This window comes from Rhinatrema bivittatum, chromosome 2, assembly GCF_901001135.1.
Source record: "Rhinatrema bivittatum chromosome 2, aRhiBiv1.1, whole genome shotgun sequence".
NCBI classification, from domain to species: Eukaryota; Metazoa; Chordata; class Amphibia; order Gymnophiona; family Rhinatrematidae; genus Rhinatrema; species Rhinatrema bivittatum.
The window spans coordinates 658,439,546-658,462,092 of record NC_042616.1 but is presented as its reverse complement, the minus strand read 5'-3'; the positions used below and the strand labels follow the sequence as shown (position 1 = coordinate 658,462,092).

At 42.7% G+C, this 22,547-nt stretch overlaps 1 protein-coding gene across 8 annotated transcripts in view; it reads right to left on the bottom strand.

The window, feature by feature from the left end:
- Window positions 1–22,547, bottom strand: part of LOC115085416 (serine/threonine-protein kinase Sgk3) — a 194,575-nt gene that overhangs the window by 39,207 nt on the left and 132,821 nt on the right. For all 8 annotated transcript variants that reach the window (XM_029591415.1, XM_029591409.1, XM_029591407.1 and 5 more), the window contains 2 exons: window positions 16,802–16,957; window positions 5,435–5,524 (listed from right to left, as the gene is read on the bottom strand). In XM_029591415.1, coding sequence (XP_029447275.1) covers window positions 5,435–5,524; window positions 16,802–16,957 — 246 coding nt within the window. The remainder of the gene's footprint in view (window positions 1–5,434; window positions 5,525–16,801; window positions 16,958–22,547) is intronic.

Sequence of the window (22,547 nt, the reverse complement as noted above, 5' to 3'; positions counted from 1 at the left end):
TTTGGATAGGGAAGGCCAACGTGTTGATAGGTTTGGCCAATCTGTCTTTCGGAATTTGTTTGAGATGTAGAACCCAACTCAGTTCCTGCCTAGGGCCAATTTATTTTCAGGCTGTTTCCCCCTCTTGTTACCAATAAAACCCTTGTTGGCACCTGTTTTGGGTGTTTTGTTGATCCCCTTGTTATGTTGGGAACAGCCTGTAGCTAGGGATTCACCCATGTATGAGGACCACGATCTAGCTTGTCCTCAGAGAAAGCAGAGTTGCTTACCTGTAACAGGTGTTCTCGGAGGACAGCAGGATGTTAGTCCACATGAAACCCACCAGCCATCCCGTGGAGTTGGTTTTCCACTACATGGGTATCATCTTTTTTTAAATTTTTAACCTTTAATTCTATGTTATAAGACTGAAGGGTATCCCGTGTGGATGCGTGGTATAATGCATGCTGGGCATGTTCAGAGAGCTTAAGTCAAAATTCTAGAAACTGATAAGTTTTCCATGCTGGGCCCCCATCCGATGTCACCCGTGGGTAAGGACTAACATCCTGCTGCTCTCAGAGAACATGTTACACTTAAGCAAGTATGTCCTAATTTGCTGGCATTTCCATACAAATGTGCTAAACTGAATGCACAGTTTTAAATGTACATTTTATGAGGGTAAAATTTGTTCCTGCATCAGCAGGTTTATGTGCACAAAATGTACAAGTGTGGGTAAAACTGTTCTTTCTACTGAACACACTTTATTGCATCAGCCTAATCTTAGGGTTCAAAAGGCAGTTATATTCCAGAAGGAAAAGTCCTTAAACAGTTATTAGGCAAGTAGACTTGGGAAAGCTAGTGCTTATGTCTGAGGAAGTAGATCAAATATTGGGGACCTGCCAGGTACTTGTGACCTGACTGGCCATGTTAAACAGGATGCTGGGTTCGATGGACCTTGATCTGACCCAGCATGGCTGATATGTTCTTTCTAGCCTGTACCACAACACTAAAATTGGCTGCCTCCACTGTGAATTTTCAGAACTGAAAGGCTTTCTTTTCCCTCCTCCCACCCCTAAATTAATATACAGTGTGTTGCTAAACAACTTACGTATTGATTTATGAATATAGGCAGGGAAGGCTGATTCTAGGACTTAATACCGTGCTTCACTGTGGTCCCAGGACACATTTACTGCTGCTTTCCCTCAGTGCTGGGTTGTAACAGAAATCTGCTGCTGTCACCTTTCCAGCTACTGGCTGCAGGACAAAGCCACTATTCACACTACAAAGTACCAATTCTTGAACACGACTGCTGCCTTTTTTTTTTTTTTTTTAATTTAAGTGATTACTTTTCTTGTTGACTAGCTACTATAAATGGGGAGGGGCATCAGCGTGTGGGGGACACACTGTCAAGATGGTACTTGGCTGTGCCTCCTTGAGTGTACCAACATGTGTTTTCTGTTAGAAAGCTTGCTATGTATTAGGGATGTGCATTTGTTTCATTCGTTTCCCATTACATGTCATTTAGATGTGCATTCATTTCATACGTTTCATATTACATGCTTGTATAGGAAACGGATGAAACGAATGCACATCCCTACTATATATGTGTGTGTGTGAGGGGATCACCGTCTGATGCTCAACGGGATGCCTCCTTACCTGCTTCACAGAACGTTTGAGAAAGTACTTGCCTAAGTCCCAGACAAGTCTGGGCATGTATGATATATAAAGACGAAGATCAGAGAGGATAAATTAAAAAAATTAATGAAAACCAACAGGCAAAAGAAGGCAAAAGAGGGAAAAAAAAGTTCCAATATGGCAGCAGGAAAGGAGGAAATGCTGCATTGTGTTCTGCTGAGAGAACTGTTGGCTTAGTTTTTGCCTCTTCACCTTTCCTTGAAGATGGGCAAATGCAAAGAGAATCAGAGGGCTTTCTAGAGTGCGAAAAACCAGAAGCACAGAGGCCATTGTGGAGGCGGATGGAGAAGCAGCCACCCTGCCATACACTGAAGGTTTGCTGAGCCCTGAAATGGGTGTAGGGTTACCTCCTGGCTCCATCTCATAAGCAACAGGTTAATCTAGTCCTGTTTTACCTCATTGCATGCAGGGACTTGTAGTTCTGATTGTCTCATTGATTTATCTATGAAAATTAGAGCTACAAGTCCCTTCATCCAATTGGGTAAATCCAGGACTGAATTAGCCTATTCCTTATGCCATGGGTAACCTCAACCAAAATGGAGAAAATATGGTATCAATACATAAATAAGAGTAACAAACCATATAAAAATGCTGTAATATTTTTTTAAGGAGAAAAATATACTCCTAGCTGTCTTATCATTAGTCTTATCCTTTTATAGTGAAGCATAAATGTGAAAAATTCTTTATGTGAAAAATGTATGAAGCTTATCTTTTAAAATGTGATTCTTGTTGCTTTGAAATAAGCATGAGGAGCCCAATATGAATCACATTTTGCCAAGAAGGGTGACCAAATGATAAAAGGCATGGAATGGCTCAAGAGTTTAGGGCTGTTAAGCTTGGAGAAGACATGGCTGAGGGGGGATATCAGAGGTCTAACAAAATCATGAAAGGACTTGAACAGGTAAATGTGAAATGTTATTTACTCTTTCGGATAATAGAAGGACTAGGGGGGACTCCATGAAGTTAGCAAGTAGCACATTTAAAACACAATCTGAGAAAATTCTTTCACTCAACGCACAATTAAGCTCGAATTCATTGCCAGAGGATATAGTTAAGGAAGCTGGTAGCTGGGTTTAAAAAAAGGTTTGGATAAGTTCCTGGAAGAGAAATGTATAAACCTCTGTTAATCAATAGAGAATAGCCACTGCTTGTTGCTGGCATTAGCATGGGAGTTATTTCATTTTGGGGTACTTGCCAGGTATTTGTGACTTGGATTGCTCACTGTTGGAGACAGGATACTGGGCTTGGTGGACCCTTGGTCTGACCCAGTATGGCATGTCTTATGTTCTTATGAGAGGTATTGCAGGCGAGAGTACAGGAATGTCAGTTTCAGACCCGTTACTGCTGAGAGCCCTGCAACTCCAAGCTTTAGCTATGGATATTACCATTGGAGGATTTCCAGCAACGTCTGTATTGCAGCAGAACCTAGGAATAAGATTAAGTATCCCTGCTACAACAGCAGCAACAGTGATGTTGGCTGAGATGAGTAATACACCCTTGCTGAATAAAACTACAGTTGTGACTCTTGATACTATCTGGTCTGCACTGACTTCATTAGAGAGGTCAGTTCCTTCATTAGTGGTTTTGACTTCTGATATGTTTGTATGCTCTCAGGTGCAAGAGAAAAGCTTGATGGAACAGCAAGTGAAACAGCTGTCACCTGCCTTAGTGATTCTATTGCAAGATTAAAATTTGATTCACCATAAACTGAAGAATTTAGAGAATCAATCTAGGATCCTCAACTTGCATGTTCAATTTCCCAATCATTTCCCAGATTTCACAGTTAGACCTTTTTAAAACAGTATCTAATGGAGGTTCTTATTTTTGCTTATTTACATAATATATTAACTCAAAATCATAATTGATACATATACTGATTTACAGAGCAAGTTCCAAGAGAACATAGGCAGTGTTCAATATCTCCCAGACTCCAATGTTATTGTTATTCAGATTTTCTTCCCCCCACCTCCCCCAACAATGTATCCAGGAAAGCTGTACCTATTATATGCAAGTTTGGTTTTTTGTTTTTTTTTTGAGAACTAGAAAGCAGAGTGAGGGACAAAATTACTATATAGACAGTTTGGACTTAACTGGGGTCTTAGAGGGCCCCAGTGGAGAGGGACTATATGCACTTCTCTGGCGACCTTTTTGTTTATCCAGTATACAGTCTTCATCTTCTGCCTATATTTTCAAAAGACTCTGACTATTTCAAGGCCAAAAAATATGGATGTTTCCTGATATAGAGTTACTCAAGAGCAGAGGAAAATATTTCTTGGAATGTGCCAAGAAGCTATTGCCCTTGGCACTAAATTTGTATTCAGTTTCTTTCCAAATATATGATCCCTAGGTATGGATAACATGCATTATACTTTTTTCGGCCCATTCGAACTGCATTACTTTTCTAGGCACGTTGGTGCCTTAGTTTGTGGGTGTGGTCCTGAGTAAATGGCAAGTAGTCCTATATAGAGAAGGCGGTTCTATTCTTATGGATTACATTTTATTTATAAATAGTATTCATTACTAGGGACAGATTTAAGATTTTTCCACTCCTAAGCACTGTTGATGTGATTGCCCCCCTTCCCTCTCTTCCTCAGAAGTTCAAGATCATAGGGTGTAGAAGATCTAAGGCACAGCCACACAGTTTGCTGTGGCAGGAATTAGAAAATTCTGAAGCACGTTGGCAAACATTTCCATCTTTTATATTACATTATAAAAACAGTTTTCCAACCTCATTTGTTTCTGTATAATTTACAGAAATGGATCTCAAATATCAGCATAAGGAAGACATTTTGGGGATGGGGTGTGAAGTAGAGGTGAGGGGGCCAGAGATAGAGGAAAGGGAGAAGAAAAGAGGACTAGGAATAGGCAGGTGGAGAAATGAGGAAGATCAAGAAAGGGGGGGGGGGGATTTCAGGATCTGGGGATAGAATCAAAGATCAAGGGAGGAAAGTGGGTGTAGGAGGGATATGTCCCTACTGTGCTTCAGTCCTGCTCTTCTTTGCATCACATCTCTAACCTCCTACCTAGTCTAGCATACATACACATACTTGACACCAATTTCTTCTCTCTAACTCACTAACACAGCTCCCCTATCCCTTCTCTCTCACACACAGACATGTTCCTTAGTTGATCACAGCCCCTCTCCTCACCCCTCACTTATCCCATCCTAACTTTCCAAAATGATCTCCCTTTGCTCTGACAGCTTCAGAGTCACCTTCTCTGCTCCTGTTCCCTGCAATTGGATCAGGAAGCAGAGGGCTATACTCTGTTGAGAGTCAGCACAGCTAGGAGGAGTAAATCTTCAGCCATCTTACTGCCCTAGGCACAGGCCTAGTATGCCTATAACAAAGGCAGGCCTACTCCTATTTCTTGGATGCCTCCAGTCTCTATTGTGGATTAATTGATGACATGGTAGTACTATGTTTGAAAGTATGTGAATAAGAACTGTGAGTCTTGTTGAAAATTACCATTCATGTTTTTGTTGTAGATTTTATTTGAAAAGCAATAAAATTAAAAAGAAAAAGGAACTAGGGACAAATATAAGTGACTGTCTCAAAAATGGAGGTTTTTTTTTTTTTAGGTAAAACAAAGCAGAAAGAATGAACCCCCAAAGATGTAATCTTTCAGTTGAGGTGGTTGGTGGGAGAATGAAGTGAATGGTCTCAATTTGGTATCATCTAAGGTATACCAGATTACTGTAGCATACATTCATCTTTGTTAGAGGAAATGATAGTATAAAAGTTTTGATTAACATTTTACCTACCACATTAGGATTAAATGGAGGGTGAATTTTCTTTTGGATAAGATCAGTCCAGTTGATGGATGCAAAGAAAGGATGGTTTTGAATTTCATGCTGCAATGCAGAAAAAAACATGGTTTTAAAGTAGAATTACAAGCTCTGTCACTGGCATTATAAAGTGTTAGCAAGGTTGTATAAAATACAGTAAGTTTCTATTGGGAAAACATTTTTGACATACTCTGGAAATATCTGAAAAGCATTTTGGTAGTTTTGTAAAAACAAGGTTTCCACAAGTACTTCCAGTTACTATAAATAATGCGCAACTTCAGAACTTTATGCTTGAAACAATAGCCAGTACAAATTTCTAATAGTCTTTCATCCTGAAAACTTTCAGAGTTTTATACAAAAGATATTTATGATCTTGTTATCCAACAGTCATCATTGTTAAACCACAGCTTTCATGAATGGCAATCTCATTTCCTTGGAACTCAGTGTAACATGCAGATTATGTAAAGGAGAAGCATGTAATCTAGTCAATTCTATTTCCAGCAACTATGCCACCAGATTGCCACACCATAAGAACATAAGAAATTGCCATGCTGGGTCAGACCAAGGGTCCATCAAGCCCAGCATCCTGTTTCCAACAGAGGCCAAACCAGGCCACAAGAACCTGGCAATCACCCAAACACCAAGAAGATACCATGCTTCTGATGCAATTAATAGCAGTGGCTATTTCCTAAGTAAACTTGATTAATAGCAGTTAATGGACTTCTCTTCCAAGAACTTATCCAAACTTTTTTGAACCCAGCTACACTAACTGCACTAACCACATCCTTTGCCAACAAATTCCAGAGCTTTATTGAGCGTTGAGTGAAAAAGAATTTTCTCCGATTAGTCTTAAATGTGTTACTTGCTAACTTCATGGAATGCCCCCTAGTCCTTCTATTATTCGAAAGTGTAAATAACCAATTCACATCTACTCATTCAAGACCTCTCATGACCTTAAAGACCTCTATCATATCCCACCTCCAAGCTAAACAGCCCTAACCTCTTCAGCCTTTCCTCATAGGGGAGCTATTCCATCCCCTTTATCATTTTGGTTGCCCTTCTCTGTACTTGGACTGCAAGGGAGCCTTAGCCTTCTATCTGGAGTGGACACTAGCCCATAGATAGTCCACCCAACTTTTTTCTTTTGATAAGAATAGGTTGGGCGTTGCCGTTGCTAAACAGACACTATCCAATTGGCTAGCAGATTGCACCTCCTTTGTTATGCCCAGGTGGGACTGCATCTTGGGGGCCATGTTAAGGCTCATTCTGTCAGAGCCAGGACAGCAGCAGGTCCCGTGGAGGAGATCTGCACAGCTGTGATGTTGAAGTCTCTTTACACATTCACATCCCTTTAGTGATGGCTGATGCTACAGTAGGTTCAGCCAGTCTGTCCTTTGGAACCTGTTTGAGGTATACAACCCAGCTCTCCCAACCTAGGACCCATTGTTTGGGTTCAGGCTGTCTCCCCCTCTGTTACCAACAGCATCAGTGTTGTGCCCGTTGGCATCTGGTTAGGGATCTGTTGGTCCTCTTTGTTTTGGGAAGGAGCTTGTAGCTAGGGATTCACCCATGTGTGAGGATTACCATCCTGCTTGTCCACGGAGAATGCAGAGTTGCTTACCTGTAACATGTGTTCTCCAAGGACAACAGGATGTTAGCCCTCATGAAACCTGCCTGCCACACCATAGAGTTGGGTTTCTCCAATTTATTTTATTTTAATCATAATTCTATGTTACAAGACTGAAGAGGGACTCCCCATGGTATAGGGGATTCTGGGCATGCTCCGTGTACCTAGTTCTAGAAACTGCCAAGTTTTCCACATCAGAGCTCCATTTGATAATGTCATCCAAGTGTGAGGACTAACATCCTGCTGTCTTCGGAGAATACCTATTACAGGTAAGCAACTGCTTTATAGTCACATGGACTACTTTTTTATTTATAGAAACCTCTCTGGCGAGATGCCCTAACTCTCCTGTTTCATTAGTGTTCTTCAAAGATAACTCCTGAACCATGTGCTGCTGAGTGACTGTCTGCTTTCCCCCTTGTTCTAGTTTAAAAGCTGTTGTGTAGGGTAAATAAAAATATATATAGCCTTTATCTTAAAAAGACTGCCGAGATGGCCTCAGCATTATTAAGCAGCTGAATAAACATCCTTTTACTTGGGGTTGTAGCTTGATCTCTTCTCTACAGTGTGCAATATATTATCAGGCTCTTTAAAAGAGACACAAACCTCATCTGTTTTCATTCAAGCAAAGTCACTCTGCTGTCAATAACATATGGACAAAGTGGAATAAGCACATGGAACATGCTCAAATTAATGCTGATGCAAAATATGGGCAAAACACTAAAACTATTTGCCCAGGTTTCAATCAGAACTGTACCTCATTTAAATATGCTTTGAAACACTTGTGCAATCCTCATTCAGAGTAAATAATGCAGGAGTTCCCACATGCACATTGCCTAGTAAGCCCCTCCGTTGTTTTTGTCTGCTTTCTGCACAGATTTGTACATTCTCTCCTACTGTTTTTGGTATTTCTTTTGGGTTCTTAGCAACCTTTTCCCTTTTTTTTTTTTTTTTTTTACACATTTTTTGCTGCCTTGTTGCCTCAGCAGCCCCTCCGAAGTGATTTTCATTATTAACTTAAAGAAAACCCAAAACACAATGATGATGGGTAAGGGCACTGCCCCAAGTGGGTTCAAGACCTGCGTCTGTGTCCACTTCATAATCCAATATCAGCGAACATGAGATCTGCTATAAATGCCTGGGTCCAGACCCCGACTCCACTAGCTTAGCACTGTGGACACATCTCCATGAATCCAGAGGAAAAGAGCCTACAAAATGCAGAACTCCACAGGTCAATCATAGGAGCTGTTCCTTTTCCCGCTGAAATGAGAGCTCATTCACACATCTACATCTCCATCAGGCCCCTCAAGATCTATTACTTTGGGGTTGAGCAGGGCATGAAAGCATAGGGCAGCAGAGCATGCCATGTTGCATTTGTGATTCTTAACCCCCACAGGGGCATCTGCGGCTCCCAAGAGGAAGCATCTCTCCCTTTAGAGGGTCAAAATGATCTGTGCTGTCGAAGTGTCTGGCACCATCTAGGCATTCTAAACTGGTGGCCTCTTGACATGTTCATTGTGCTTGAGGCATCGGTCCCCTGAGGGAGGAGGGGAGCATGACACAGGGGCTCAAAAAAAAAAAAAAAAAGAAGTGTTCCTGCCACATCCCTTCATTCGTGGTCCACAAAAATCTTCGTCACCCTCTCACCTCTTCTCTCTGGACCCTAGAGTGGCCAGACCCGTGTAGGCTTAGAATTGACACCCAGGCACCAGGCTAAAGACCCTAGAACCCATTTGTTTAGTATTGCCTCTAATTTTTTTAAGGAATTTGAGACAGACCAACCTCGAGGCCTTTGAGAGTCTCTAAGGAAAATGAGACAATCCTGGTTTCAGAAGAGAATGTTGCTTCCCCAACACCAGCCCAAAGGACACAGCAGTCCATGGACCAGATTGCAGAGTTGGTGAAGACTTTCTTCACCTTCTTGATATATAGTGACAAGAAAGGCTCTCTTCAACCACTTCTTTCCCAGATGGTGATGGGACTCTCTTTGAGAGCAAAGAGACACTTCCAGAGCCTCTACTACCAGCCCCACCAAGATTCCTCCAGGCCTCTCAGGGGGCTCTCTGGGAGTCAGAGGTCTAGTCCAATTTCAGAGGTTGGAGCTCAAGGTCTAGATGACAAACCTCCCACAGGAATTTTCCCCTCCAAGACGACAGACTTTCACCCTGATCGCCTTCAACTTCATTAAAGTTGTGGGTCGATGTCCTCCTCCCTATCTATGATTCTGAGGAAGAGGGGTCTACTGGAATCCCATCCGACCAGTCACTTGATCCTCCAGAACACACTTCACCTGAACACCTCTCTTATGCCAAATTTTTTGATAAGTTGGGTAAAGCGATAGGAGTCAAGTTTGCAGAAATGCGGATCCTCATACAGAAGTATTTGGTATACACCAAACACCTTCAGAGCCTGCAGCAATCCCCACCATAAGATCCTTTAGGACCTACAAACAAATGTGGAACAATTCTTTATCCTGTCTGTTGGTCTCTAGAAAGCTGGACTTCAAGTACAGGATCCTGCAGATCCCAGGTTTTTGGGTATTTTAGCTCCCCCATCACTCTATGTTGTGGAGTCTGCCCTGAAATGTGCAAGGAAAACCTGCATCTTCTCCAACAAACCCCACCCCCCTTCCCGAGGCAAGGACCCACGGCTGTTGGATAACTATGGTAAAGCAACTTTCCTAAGTTCCATGCTCAATTGCTGTATTATGCTCACCAGCTCTATATGATGCCATACTTGCACGACTAGGTGGAGAAGCTGAAGCCACTAGTCCTCTCCCTGAAGGAGAGCAGGAGGAGTACTGTTAGGCCCTTCTGGATGCAGACGTATGTCAGTGTCATCTTAGTGTACAAGTCCTTCAACTTGGCCACTCGTTCCTCAGTGGTAGCTGCCATCGGAGCATGCCAGATGGCCGGACTGAAGGCTAGCAGTCTTCAGGAGTCCAAGAAAAACTAGCCAATGTCCCTTGTGCTGGAGACAACCTTTTCAGAGACAAGATCAGGGACAAAGTTTCCCAAATCAAAGAACAACATATGGCTATTCAGTCTTACAGGAATGACTGAACAATTGTCCATTTCAAGACATTAGTTCTTCATTTAAAGACTTTTTTTTTTTTTTTAAAGTGACTCCCTTCCATTCTTTTCATACTGGGCTTCTCCCACCCTGCCTCAACAGCAGCTTCTGGCACAAGGGCATCAGCAAGAAAGATGCCAACTGAAGCATAAAAGCAGACCCAGACAAAACCAGGTCCCAATTTTTCACAGGTCCACTATCACAGGATGTGAGTTCCCAGTAAGAGGTCTGATTCAACTGTATTTGACAGAGTGGAGAAAAATCACCAAGGACCACTGTGACCTCAAAATTGTGGATACTGCTTGTGTTTTTCCCAAACTCTAGCTTCTAGTCTTCAATCTGGATTCGTCTCATGATGCTCAATTCTATCAGCAGGCATAGAATAGGTTTCAACTTAAGAGCTTGGCCAAGGGTCCTCCTATTTCCTCATCTCCAAGAGGTTGGGGGGCTTGAGGACTATCCTAGATTTATGAAGTCAATGACAATTTGCTTTGAGAATTCAAGTTGAATGCCCTCCACACTTCTCTCCTTCATTCCACAGGAGAACTGGATGTTCACTCGAACTGAAAGATTTGTATGCTCAAATCCTAATCCATCCTGCGCATTGGAAGTTTCTTCATTTCATGGTGGACAAGGTCCACTATCAGTACAAGTTCCTTCCCTTCGGTCTCTCAGCAGCTTCACAAACAGCTTGGCAGTGGTGACAGTGTAGCTACATCACTAAGGTTTGTGTCTTTCCATAACTGGATGATTATTAGCTAGTGATGGATCCATCTCAAGACACAGTCTTAAGTGCCTGGGACAAGACAATCACCCTCCTTCAATGCCAGGGAATCCTTAATTATCCCATCTCAAATCTGATCCCAACTCAACAAATCAAGTTCATCGGCCTTGGATAAATTCTTTGGTGGAAAAAGCCTTCCTTCCTCCTAAAGAAATCCTTTTATCTGCGGGCCCTAGCCTTTGGTCTGTTGAGATATCCTCAAACTCTAGCTCACTCCATTCTGGTGTTACTAGACTACATGGCCATAACAGTTTCTTTAGTGCCTCTCACTTTTCTCAACACAAGGCCTGTCATGCAATGGGACCATTTAACTCAGCCCCTCTCTCACCCACTGACAGTAATAGATGCGATGAAGACATCTCTCTGTTGGTGGACAAATTCAGTGGTCCTGGAGGTGGGGTCTGGAACTATTATCATATCAAATGACGTTTGTCACCAATATGTCCACTGAGGGATGGGAGGCACACACCAGCCCCACTCATACTCAAGGAATGTGGTCTGAGTCAGAGTGCTTCATATCAATTTACCGGAAATGCCCTAAGAGTTTTTTTCTAGACTTCTCCAAGGGATGAGAATTCTGATCCAGGTAGACAATCAAGTGGAAATATTCTAAGGTCAACAAGCAGGGAGGCCCAAAGGATCTGAGAATGGGTGACCAGCCATGGAGCCTTGCTTCAAGAAGCCTACTTTCTGGGAATTGTGAACGTGTTAGCAGACCACCTCAGTCAAATAATCTTCCCTCACAAATGGACCCTGGATCAGTCAGCGGCAAACAGGCTGTTCAACCTCTGGGGCAATCCATCCATCCACTTGTCTGCAGAGAAACAGAAAAGTCAGGATGTTTTCTTCAGTTCATTGAAGCAAGTTCAGGCTTGTGTCAGATGCTTTCCAGATCCCCTGGGATGCAATATACTAATTGTTTCTACCACTCCCACTAATGGCAAAGATGGTACAGAAAGAGATCAAGGATATAGCACGTCTCATACTCTTCGCTCTGGCTCAGACAATTCTGGTTCTACTGTCTCTACAGGCTGTCAGTTCAACCACCAATTCCTTTGGGAACAAACTCGACCCTTGATACAGAAGGACTTATCCACTGCATCCAAACTTGGCTGCTCTCAACCTGATAGTTTGCATATTGAGTGCTCAGTAGCATCCTCCCTAGTTCTAAGGAGATCAAGGATATCCTGATCTCTGCCTGAAAACTGTCCAGCAGGAAGGTATACAGTTTCAAATAGAAACCTTTTTCCTTGTGTGCCAAACTAGTTCTCTGGACCTATTTACCTATAACCCTTATGACTTACTCAGATATCTACTCTTCTTATTCTCCTCTGATCTCAGCACTTCATTGGTGAGATTTCATATCAGCAATTTAGCGACTTATCACACTGATAGAAGACAAGCCCATTTCTGTTCATCCATTGGTCTCCTAAGTTTATGAATATTTTGATGTAAACTAAACCACCAGTTTTGAAGCCCACTGTTCCTTGGGATCTTAATGTCATTTTAGCACAACTGATAAAGCTCCTCTTCGAGCCACTGGTGTCAGTTTCATTTAAGTTTCTCACATGGAAAATGGTGTTCCTTGTAGTCATCACTTCAGCTAGATGAGTCAACAAACTTTCATACTCCCTGTATCTTCAGTTCTTCCATAACAGGGTGGTGCTTTGCACCCATCCAAAGTGGTTTCTGCTTTTCACACCAAACAATTGTTCTGCCTATATTCTGAGGCCTCATGCACATCAGGTGGACTACAAACTGGCACTGACCTGTTACTTAAAGTGAACACAACTATATTGGTCAGGCTACTCAGTTGTTTGTGTCTCTGATAGATTAGGAATAGCAGTTGCTAAACATATCATCTACAATTGGCTAGTGGACTGAATTGCACATTTTTGTGTGTTAGCTAGCCTTTGGATTATGGATTGTGTCAAGGCTCATCAAGTCAGTCATGCACCCAGAAATTACAGTGACTAGATTGGGAAAATATTACATTTTGTAAAATTTATCTAGCTAAACTTTCTAAGAACTGTATTATCTTTTTGGATATTCTGATTCCTTCCTGAAATGTTTTGTCTCTGATCAACCAGTCATCTAAATATGGATGAACCATTTTTCCTTTTCTCAGAAATGTTGCTACAATCATCAATACTTTGGTAAATGCTGTTGGAGCAGTTGCTAACCCAAAAGGGAGTGCCCTGAACTGATGTTTCCCCATTATAAAGAAGCAAAGACATTTGAGGATCTTCCCTGATTGGAATATGAAAATGCTTCCTTTAGGTCCAGTAATGATAGAAATTTGCCTTGTCGTATTGACATCTTGACTGATCGTAATGTCTCCATATGGAAGTGTGGGATATGCAGACTTGTTCACTCCTTTTAGGCCTACAATTGGTATGGATGAGCTGTATTTTTTTGGAATCACAAAGTAGATAAAGTAAAATCTTTGCCCTTGTTCCTGACTTGAAACTGGACATATTGCTTTTAGTAGTTGTAGTTTGTTTAGTGTAGTTTGTACTGCCACTTATTTTGTGGGAATTGAACATGGAAAGATCATAAATCTTGTATTGAAGTAGCTAACTCTAGTGTACTTCTTCTTAAACTTTTAGTCAATGTGACCCCATCTTAGCACTTGAAAAATTCACATGACCCCAAGACAACAACCGAAACAAATTAGGAGTGTAATCCTCTTCTAACAATTATACCTCCTTCATTCTAGCTGATCCCCTCTCTCAATTTCTGCTGCCCCAACTGATCCCCTCTTTTATCCCTCAGCTCATCTCCCCAGCCCACCCTGCTCTCACCTTCAAGCCCTTCTTATAACCCTGACCAATCCTCTTATCCCCATCCCCCTTCTCCAACTCTTCTTATATCCTCCCAGCTGATCCCCTCAATCCCCAGCTCCTCTTACATCCTCTAGTCCAATCTTCTGTCATTCCCCCTCTCCCTCCACAACTAATCCCTCCCCACCTGATCCCTTCCTTCAAATGGCCCCTCCTCCAAACATTCCCTGGCCAGGGTCTGCAGCAACATTTTCCTTTGAGCCTTGGGCCAAAGGTAGATGACAATTGGTGAGAAGAGAAGGTGCAATATTTTTCTCTTGGGTAGGTTCAGTAGTGAGGATAGAGAAACAGTGTCAATCTCCACCAGCCCATGCACACTCAGTCTTCCCCTGCTGGCTATTCCCAAGCCTGACAGTGATTTGCAAGCAGCAGCAGCATTAATGATGAAATCAACACAGGGTCTGTAGCCTAGTGTAAGCTCATATCTGCTGCAGCAGCTCTGATCCCTCCTTGCACAGCTTTTCCTATTATCATAGAAACTTGTGCAAGGACAGTGCCACTACAGGGCTGAAGACTGCTTGCTGGCTTACAACCCCCTATTGCTGACTTCCACTACTAATACTGTGGCTGCTGCAGTTTGAAGTACTTATGACCTCATCTGGGGTCCTGACTCAAAGTTTGGGAAGCCCTGCTCTAGCTCGTACCCATACTGAATGACGTCCAAGACTCATTGATCTGGGATTATGTGGGCCCAACTCTTGGTAAAAAAATAAATAAATAAATAAATAAGCTGACAGCATCTACCTATAAGCTGTACGAAGAATGAACTCGCAAATCTTCATTGGTAGGAGTGAGTTGTTCCAGATGACCTAGCTGTTTAAGGTCTTGCTTTTCTGACTCCTTGAAAGGACTGCATACTTCCCTTGAATCTTTGTGGCTGGGCTAAAAATTGTTTCCTTGGTCGATATCTTCTTAAATTGCATATTTGTCCATAGCCCCTATAAGAACAATAGGCTATTCACCCTTTATCTTCTGGAAGTCTCTGTGGGGTTTTTTTTGTCTCCTAGGTACTTAACCAATTTTTCAAGCTCTTTGCCAAACTTATTTTTCATTTATTTTTATTTATAATTTTATATACCGACATTCGATCAGAGACATCACATCGGTTTACATTCAGGTACTGTAGGTATTTCCCTATCCCAGTGGGCTTACAATCTAAGTTTTGTACCTGAGGCAAAGGAGGGTAAAGTGACTTGCCCATGGTCGCTAAGGGCCATATTTAGATGTGAACATCAATGGCACTGAAAGAATCGATGTGGGGATCGATGGCATCGATGGTCCGAGGGGGAAAGGGCAGCGATGGCAGGATGGTATGGATAGAGGTACTGATGGTAGTGATGGGGGCATCGACCGCACGAAGGTACCGAGGGAATCGATGGAGGCATGGATTCGACAGCGGCCCTGGCGGCAACGGTAACCGAGGACATCCCTATCCCATTAGCCCTAATAACCAGGCGGGAGGTCGCAGGAGGACACTCGCCGGTTCTATGGGGCTAACTGAGGATGAAAACATAGGGAGAGGGAAGGCCACAATTCAGTTGGTAGGCCAGGGAAACCGTGAGGTGACTACTTCTTTCCTTCAAAAGGACACTTATAGGCAAGCTTTATACCAAGAATCAGCTGCCCATTGTCATAGTCATAGAAGTCTTCTAGTTCCTACTGAAGAAGGAAGAGATCTTAACGAAATCCTTATAAGATCTGGCAGTTGTTGCACCCAGCGTAAAAGGGTTCTGGCTAAATAACTAGTACAAATCGCAATTTGAAATGAAAGAGCTGTGGATGAAAAAGCATATTTCAATATTCTATTTTCCTATCTTGGAGGTTATTTAGTGCTGCTTCCCCCTTCCAATGGTATAGTTATCTGTGTTTCAATTGGTGGTATTTGAAACAAATGCTCTAGTATGTCATATGATAACGGATAAAGCATGGAGAAGGTCTTTACTCATCTGTGACCAGCTTCAGGTGATTTTCATTCTGAGAAGGGAAAGGCTGTCGATTTGCAAATTCCTTCAATAATTGGATCCCAGTCAGGGATCTCCCCCATCTAGTTTTTAGAAATGTTGAGAGATCAATTTACCTGTGAAATTATTGCCATAATTTCGTCTTTATGGAAAAGTCTGATTTCTAAGGCTTCTCTCCTTCTGAATTAAAACCTCCCCTTTTTCTAGGGATCTACTACTAATTCCCCCATTGACATCCTTTTTGTCTATATATAGAGGCTCATTGATAGAGAACGAATTGTTCCACCTTGTTCTGGTAAAATTTTAAGACTCTTAGGTGGTTGACTTGAATTTATTAGAGCTTCATTCTGAGATTTCTTTGTTGGTAAACTTACAAATTCTGTTCCTTGGTTTCTTAAAGGCACTAAAAGCTTGGTGAAGAAATTTGTAGAACACAGGTGAAATTTCACTAGTAGTTGAGATGCTACAGGTCGCATTCATTTTCCTAACCTGCAGCTGTGCACTGATTAGAAACGGACTCCCATAAATTGAGCATCTGTTGTCCTAACCCACTGACAGTCACCTATCCTGAGCGCCCACTGCCAAAGAGGCTGTAGGGACACACAATTTCCTCTAGCGCCTCTTTACAATGGCAGCCCATTTGCATTTTGTACTGGGAGCCCCAGAGAGGTGGAACAGTGTGCATTAAAGGGAGTGGGGCGCTCAATCATGAGCGCCCACTTAACGCACACCGACATTGCGTCGGCCTGTATGTGCACCAAATAGCAGGTTTAACTGTCCGTGCGTAGTTATGATGGGATAGTTTTCAAAGCCTGCTTACACATGTTAAATTCACTTTGAAAACTGGTGTAACTTATGCACATATTTGCTAGCTAATTTATGTGCAATGTTATAAAATTATCCCCATAATGCCCAATGATGCCTACTGTAACCATGAGATAGTTATGATCAAACTGCCTTAGATTGTTCTACTTTCCACACTCACTGCAAATTTCAGTGGCAAATTTATAGGCCTAAACTGTACCATGAGTTGAACAGTTGCATTAATATATTACGTACAAAGTCTTCTTTTGCTCCAAGTCGTTGTTGCCTGTCCTTTTCTAGTAGCTCTTCCAAGATAGACCAAGCTGTGAGGCTGGCTCCTGGTCTCAAAACAAGAGGCTTGTGAAGGATGTTTTCATACATTTCAGCTGTGTCACGGCTGTAAAAAGGAGGCTTTAAAAAAATAAAAAAATAAGTAGTATAGTAAGTAGGGTGTTTAGAGATGACGATCTGATATAACTGCTTGAGCCTTTTAGCTACACTCATGTTATTTATTTGATTAAAATATCTTCTACTGCCACACAATTCTGTCTACAACTATGTGCAAATACTGTAACCACTACTAAAAATAAATGGGATGATATCAGTGGAGCCAACACCACTCTTGGCAATGCTCCATGCATAACATCACCCCCCTTCCCTTAGTAATTTCCTTTTCTGGTACAGATAAATCACACATTTCTACAGAACAGGTTTTCAACTGGGATAATTTTGATATATATAATGCGATTTAGGGTTCATTTAGTCAAAAGAACACCTCAAGTCATAGAGCCCCACTTCTTAAATCTCAATAGCTCAGCCTTCACTATCAGATTATGTGGAACATCATGATTGTGTCACTTAAAGCCTGATTTTATTACTATAAAAAAAATCTGTAAAATGCTAGACGGGAGACAATAAGATGCTCTGGGGGTTGCATTACCTTTAAGTAATTATGCTCTGAGTGAATAACCAGAATTTAATAAATCGTGACTCCTAATTCTAAATCTCACACTAAGCATTATGCTATCCTCCTTTGATACTGAGAACTTTCAAAGCAAATGTTTGAAAACAAACTCTAAAAGATGACAGACATTTGCTTTTCAACTCCTTCATTAAAGGTTATGATGTAAACTTTTGGAATCTATCGACCTTTTGGGAATACTGCCAGGAACTTGTGATCTGGATTGGCCACTTCTGGAAACAGGATTCTGGGCTTGATTGACTTTTGGTCTGACCCAGTATGGCAAATTATATTTTATTTTCTGGCCGAACCCAACATTCTCATATCTCCCAGTAAGCACTAGGAAAACACCATGCTTACATTATTTTGCAGTTACTTAATGCTCCTCAGGGTGAGAGGTTGTGGAGCAATACTCAACGCCCAAGGTAGGGATGAGACTAGCTAAGTACTGACATTATGGCTATGTTAATGGCAGCGCTTCAAGTAGTTCCACAGGGTGCTGCAACCCTGCCCTCAGCCATAGGCAGTGGCTGTTATTAGCCTATTCTCCATCCACAGAAATAAATGAGACTATGTTGGCGTCTGTGCACAATAAAAGACACATACAAAAATCTTGATAGAGGCCCGATCATGAAGGAAAAATTACATAAGATTTGTGCATTCAAACAAAACATACAAAGTAGTATACTACCCAGGTGTTGGTATTTTATTTTCCTTGAAGTCAGACCTGTTAGGTTCTCACAAGTACTGCATTTAAGACAAAATATTTTTTAGTGCTCATAAGGCAACTAAATTTAGTGGCCCACAGGGAAAAGTGGCCAACACAAAAATTAAATTCTCCAAGGTCAAGCAGGATGGTAGTCCTCAGTCCTCACACATGGGTGACATCAATTGGAGCCCAGCACGGAAAACTTTTGTCAAAGTTTCTAACCCCACGTCCACGTGGGTCCCTCTTTAGTCTCTTCCTTTCCGCGTAGCTTTTGTATCGTGGTCATGGAGCTCATGCTTGTTTCTTTGCTTTTTTGCAGATTTTTCTTCGCCAGCATCATGTTGGGTCCCTCTGTGTTTCTTGGGTTTTTTCCCCTATGGTCTAGGTAAGTTTTTCGGCTCTTCGCAGTCGATCACAGACAGTGTCGTCCCCCAGTGGCCGCTGGCCATCGACCACGCGTCGCGTTCTTTTCGCTACGGCATCATCCAGCTTTTGCCAGTACCCCCAGTGCCCCCAGCTTATGCCATCACTGACCCCCACAAGATCTGCATCCTCTGCCTGGGGGCATCTCATGAAGTCCGTGGTTGCGATCTCTGTGCCCAGATGATCCCCAAGGGCCGTCAGACCCACTTGGACAAGATGGAAAAGCTGTTTGGGCCTAAACGTTCGGACCCATTGTCGGCATCTGGAACTACCCCAATTGGGAAGGAGGACCCAGCCTCAATCCCATTGAGTCACCTCCACTGCTGCTCCTCTGTCCCGAGGTGAGGGCAGGGGGCCAAGTGCGTTTGATGTCTTCCCGTTCTAGGTAGGGTTCTTCTCTGTTGCCGGTTCCAGGTAAAGACTGAGGTGAGCATCGAGAGAAGTCAAGACTCTTCCTGAAGTGGTCTTGTGCAGAGAAAGAGTCTCCCTCCGGTGCTTCTGAGGATTCTCGGTGGCCTCCACCAGCTCTGATGGAGGGTTCGGTGTCTCCCGATGTCTCGGGGATGCTCAGATTCCGGTTTCCAGTTTCCCAGTTTTTCAAGGTCATCTTGCAATTTTTCACAATACTCTTATGATTTTACAACGTTGAATAATTTGGTGTCATTGGTAAATTCAATCACCTCACTCTTCGTCCCCATTTACAGGTCGTTTATAAAATATATTAAAAGCAGAGGTCCCAGAACAGATCTATGGGGCACTCCACTATTCACTTTTCTCCACTGGGAAAATTTACCATTGTTTTCTATCTTTTAACCAGTTTGCAATCCACATTAGGTCTCCTTCCCCCAACCATGACTTTTTAATTTCCTAAGACATCTCTCATGAGGGACTTTATCATATTCTTTCTGGAAATCCAGATATGCTATATCAGTTGGAACTCCTTTATCCACATGTTTATTTACACCTTCAAAAAATATAGCACATTGGTGAGGCAAGACTTCCATAGAAACATAGAAACATAGAAATGACGGCAGAAGACCACCAAATGGCCCATCCAGTCTGCCCAGCAAGCTTCCCTCATTTCTTCTCTCATACTTATCTGTTTCTCTTAGCTCTTGGTTCTAATTCCCTTCCACCCCCACCATTAATGTAGAGAGCGGTGATGGAGCTGCATCCAAGTGAAATATCTAGCTTGAGTAGTTAGAGGTAGTAGGGGTAGTAACCGCCGCAATAAGCAAGCTACACCCATGCTTATTTGTTTTTACCCAGATTATGTTATACAGCCCTTATTGGTTGTTTATCTTCTCCCCTGCCGTTGAAGCAGGGAGCTATGCTGGATATGCGTGAGGTATCAGTTTTTTTTCTTCTCCCCTGCCGTTGAAGCAGAGAGCTATGCTGGATATGCATGAAAGTGAAGTATCAGGCACATTTGGTTTGGGGTAGTAACCGCCGTAACAAGCCAGCTACTCCCCGCTTTGTGAGTGTGAATCCTTTTTTCTTCTCCTCTGCCGTTTAAGCAGAGAGCTCTGCTGGATGTGTGAAGTAACAGTTTTTCTTTTCCCCTGCTGTTGAAGCAGAGACTATGCTGGATATGCATTGAAGTGAAGTATAAGAATGGAGTGATCAAGCTAGTTGAAAGGCATCAGGAATAGAGGAAGGTGGAGGTAGTAATTTGGATATTTGGTTTGGGGGTAGTAACCGCCGTAACAAGCCAGCTACTCCCGTCTTTGTGAGTGCAAATCCTTTTTTCCACATTTCCTCTTGCTGTTGAAGCTTAGAGTGATGTTGGAGTCACAGTACCATGTGTATGTTTATTGAATAAGGGTATTGTCTCCAGGCAGTAGCCATCATTCTGGCGAGTCACCCACTCTTCATTGGCGGCCTCTTGACTTTATGGATCCACAGTGTTTATCCCACGCCCCTTTGAAGTCCTTCACAGTTCTGGTCTTCACCACTTCCTCCGGAAGGGCATTCCAAGCATCCACCACCCTCTCCGTGAAGAAATACTTCCTGACATTGGTTCTGAATCTTCCTCCCTGGAGCTTCAAATCGTGACCCCTGGTTCTGCTGATTTTTTTCTTATGGTAAAGGTTTGTCGTTGCCTTTGGATCATTAAAACCTTTCAAGTATCTGAAAGTCTGTATCATATCACCTCTGCTCCTCCTTTCCTCCAGGGTGTACATATTTAGATTCTTCAATCTCTCCTCGTACGTCATGCGATGAAGATCCTCCACCTTCCTGGTCGCCCTTCTCTGTACCGCTTCCATCTTGTCTTTGTCTTTTTGTAGATACGGTCTCCAGAACTGAAACACAGTACTCCCAGGTGAGGCCTCACCAAGGACCTGTACAAGGGAATAATCACTTCCCTTTTCTTACTCGATATTCCTCTCTCTATGCAGCCCAGCATTCTTCTGGCTTTGCTATCGCCTTGTCGCATTGTTTCGCAGACTTCATATCATTAGACACTATCACCCCAAGGTCCCTCTCCTGCTCCGTGCACGTCAGCCTTTCCCCCCCATCGAATACAGTTCATTCGGATTTCCGCTCCCCATATGCATGACTTTGCACTTCTTGGCATTGAATCTCAGCTGCCATATCTTCGACCACTCTTCCAGTTTCCTTAGATCCCGTCTCATTCTCTCCACTCCTTCCGGCGTGTCCACTCTGTTGCAGATCTTAGTGTCATCCGCAAAAAGACAAACCTTACCTTCTATCCCGTCCGCAATGTCGCTCACAAAGATATTGAACAGGACCGGTCCCAACACCGATCCTTGCGGTACCACCACTTAAAACCGCTCTCTCTTCAGAGAAGGTTCCGTTTACCGTCACACATTGTCTTCTGTCCGTCAACCAATTTGCAATCCAGGTCACCACCTTGTCACTCACTCCCAAGCTTCTCGTTTTATTCACCAGTCTCCTGTGCGGAACCGTATCAAAAGCTTTGCTGAAATCCAAGTATATGACATCGAGCGCTCTTCCTTGGTCCAATTCCTTGGTTACCCAGTCAAAAAGTCAATCAGATTTGTCTGACAGGATCTTCCCCTGGTGAATCCATGTTGCCTCTGGTCCATCAATTCTCCGGACTGTAGATAGGTTCACTATTCTCTCTTTCAGCAGAGACTCCATTACTTTTCCCACCACCGAAGTGAGGCTAACCGGCCTGTAGTTGCCAGCCTCTCCTGTTCCCACTCTTGTGAAGCGGGACCACCACCGCTCTTCCTTCTCCAGTCTCTCGGCACCACTCCCGTTTCTAGGGATCTATTGAACAGGTCACACAGCGGACCCGCCAGAACATCTCTGAGCTCCCTCAATATCCTTGGCTTTGTCCCATTAAACATATCCTTGGCTTTGTCCCATTAAACATCTCTGAGCTCCCTCAATACCCTTGGCTTTGTCCCATTAAACTATGTTCAGCAGTTTTGTTCTTTATGATAGTTTCTACCATTTTGCCTGGCATAGATACCAAACTCACTGATTGATAAGGCTCTAGGATGGATGGGTATACAGTGAGTTATATTTTTTTTTATAAGAGATTTGATGGGCTATTGGCCAGACCTTTATGGGAGATGTTTAATGCATTACTTAAGGAGAATAAGTTGGCACAGTTTCTGAAAATGGCTTTATAGTGGTACTTCCCAAAGAAGGGAGGGATAAGATGAACTGCAGGTCATACAGGCCCATATCATTATTAAAAGTGATTACAATCTTTTTTTCAAAAATCTTGGCTAGCAGATTGACTGTGATTATTCCTGATCTTGTCCTTGAAGATCATCATCAGGTCTTATATGGGTAGCCTAGAGAGAGAAAGGTCCACCTCTGATGCTAGCAATTGATGCCAAAAATGCTTTTGATCAAGTTCACTGGCCATTTATGTTTTGGATTTTAAGGAAAGTGGGACTTGCGGACAG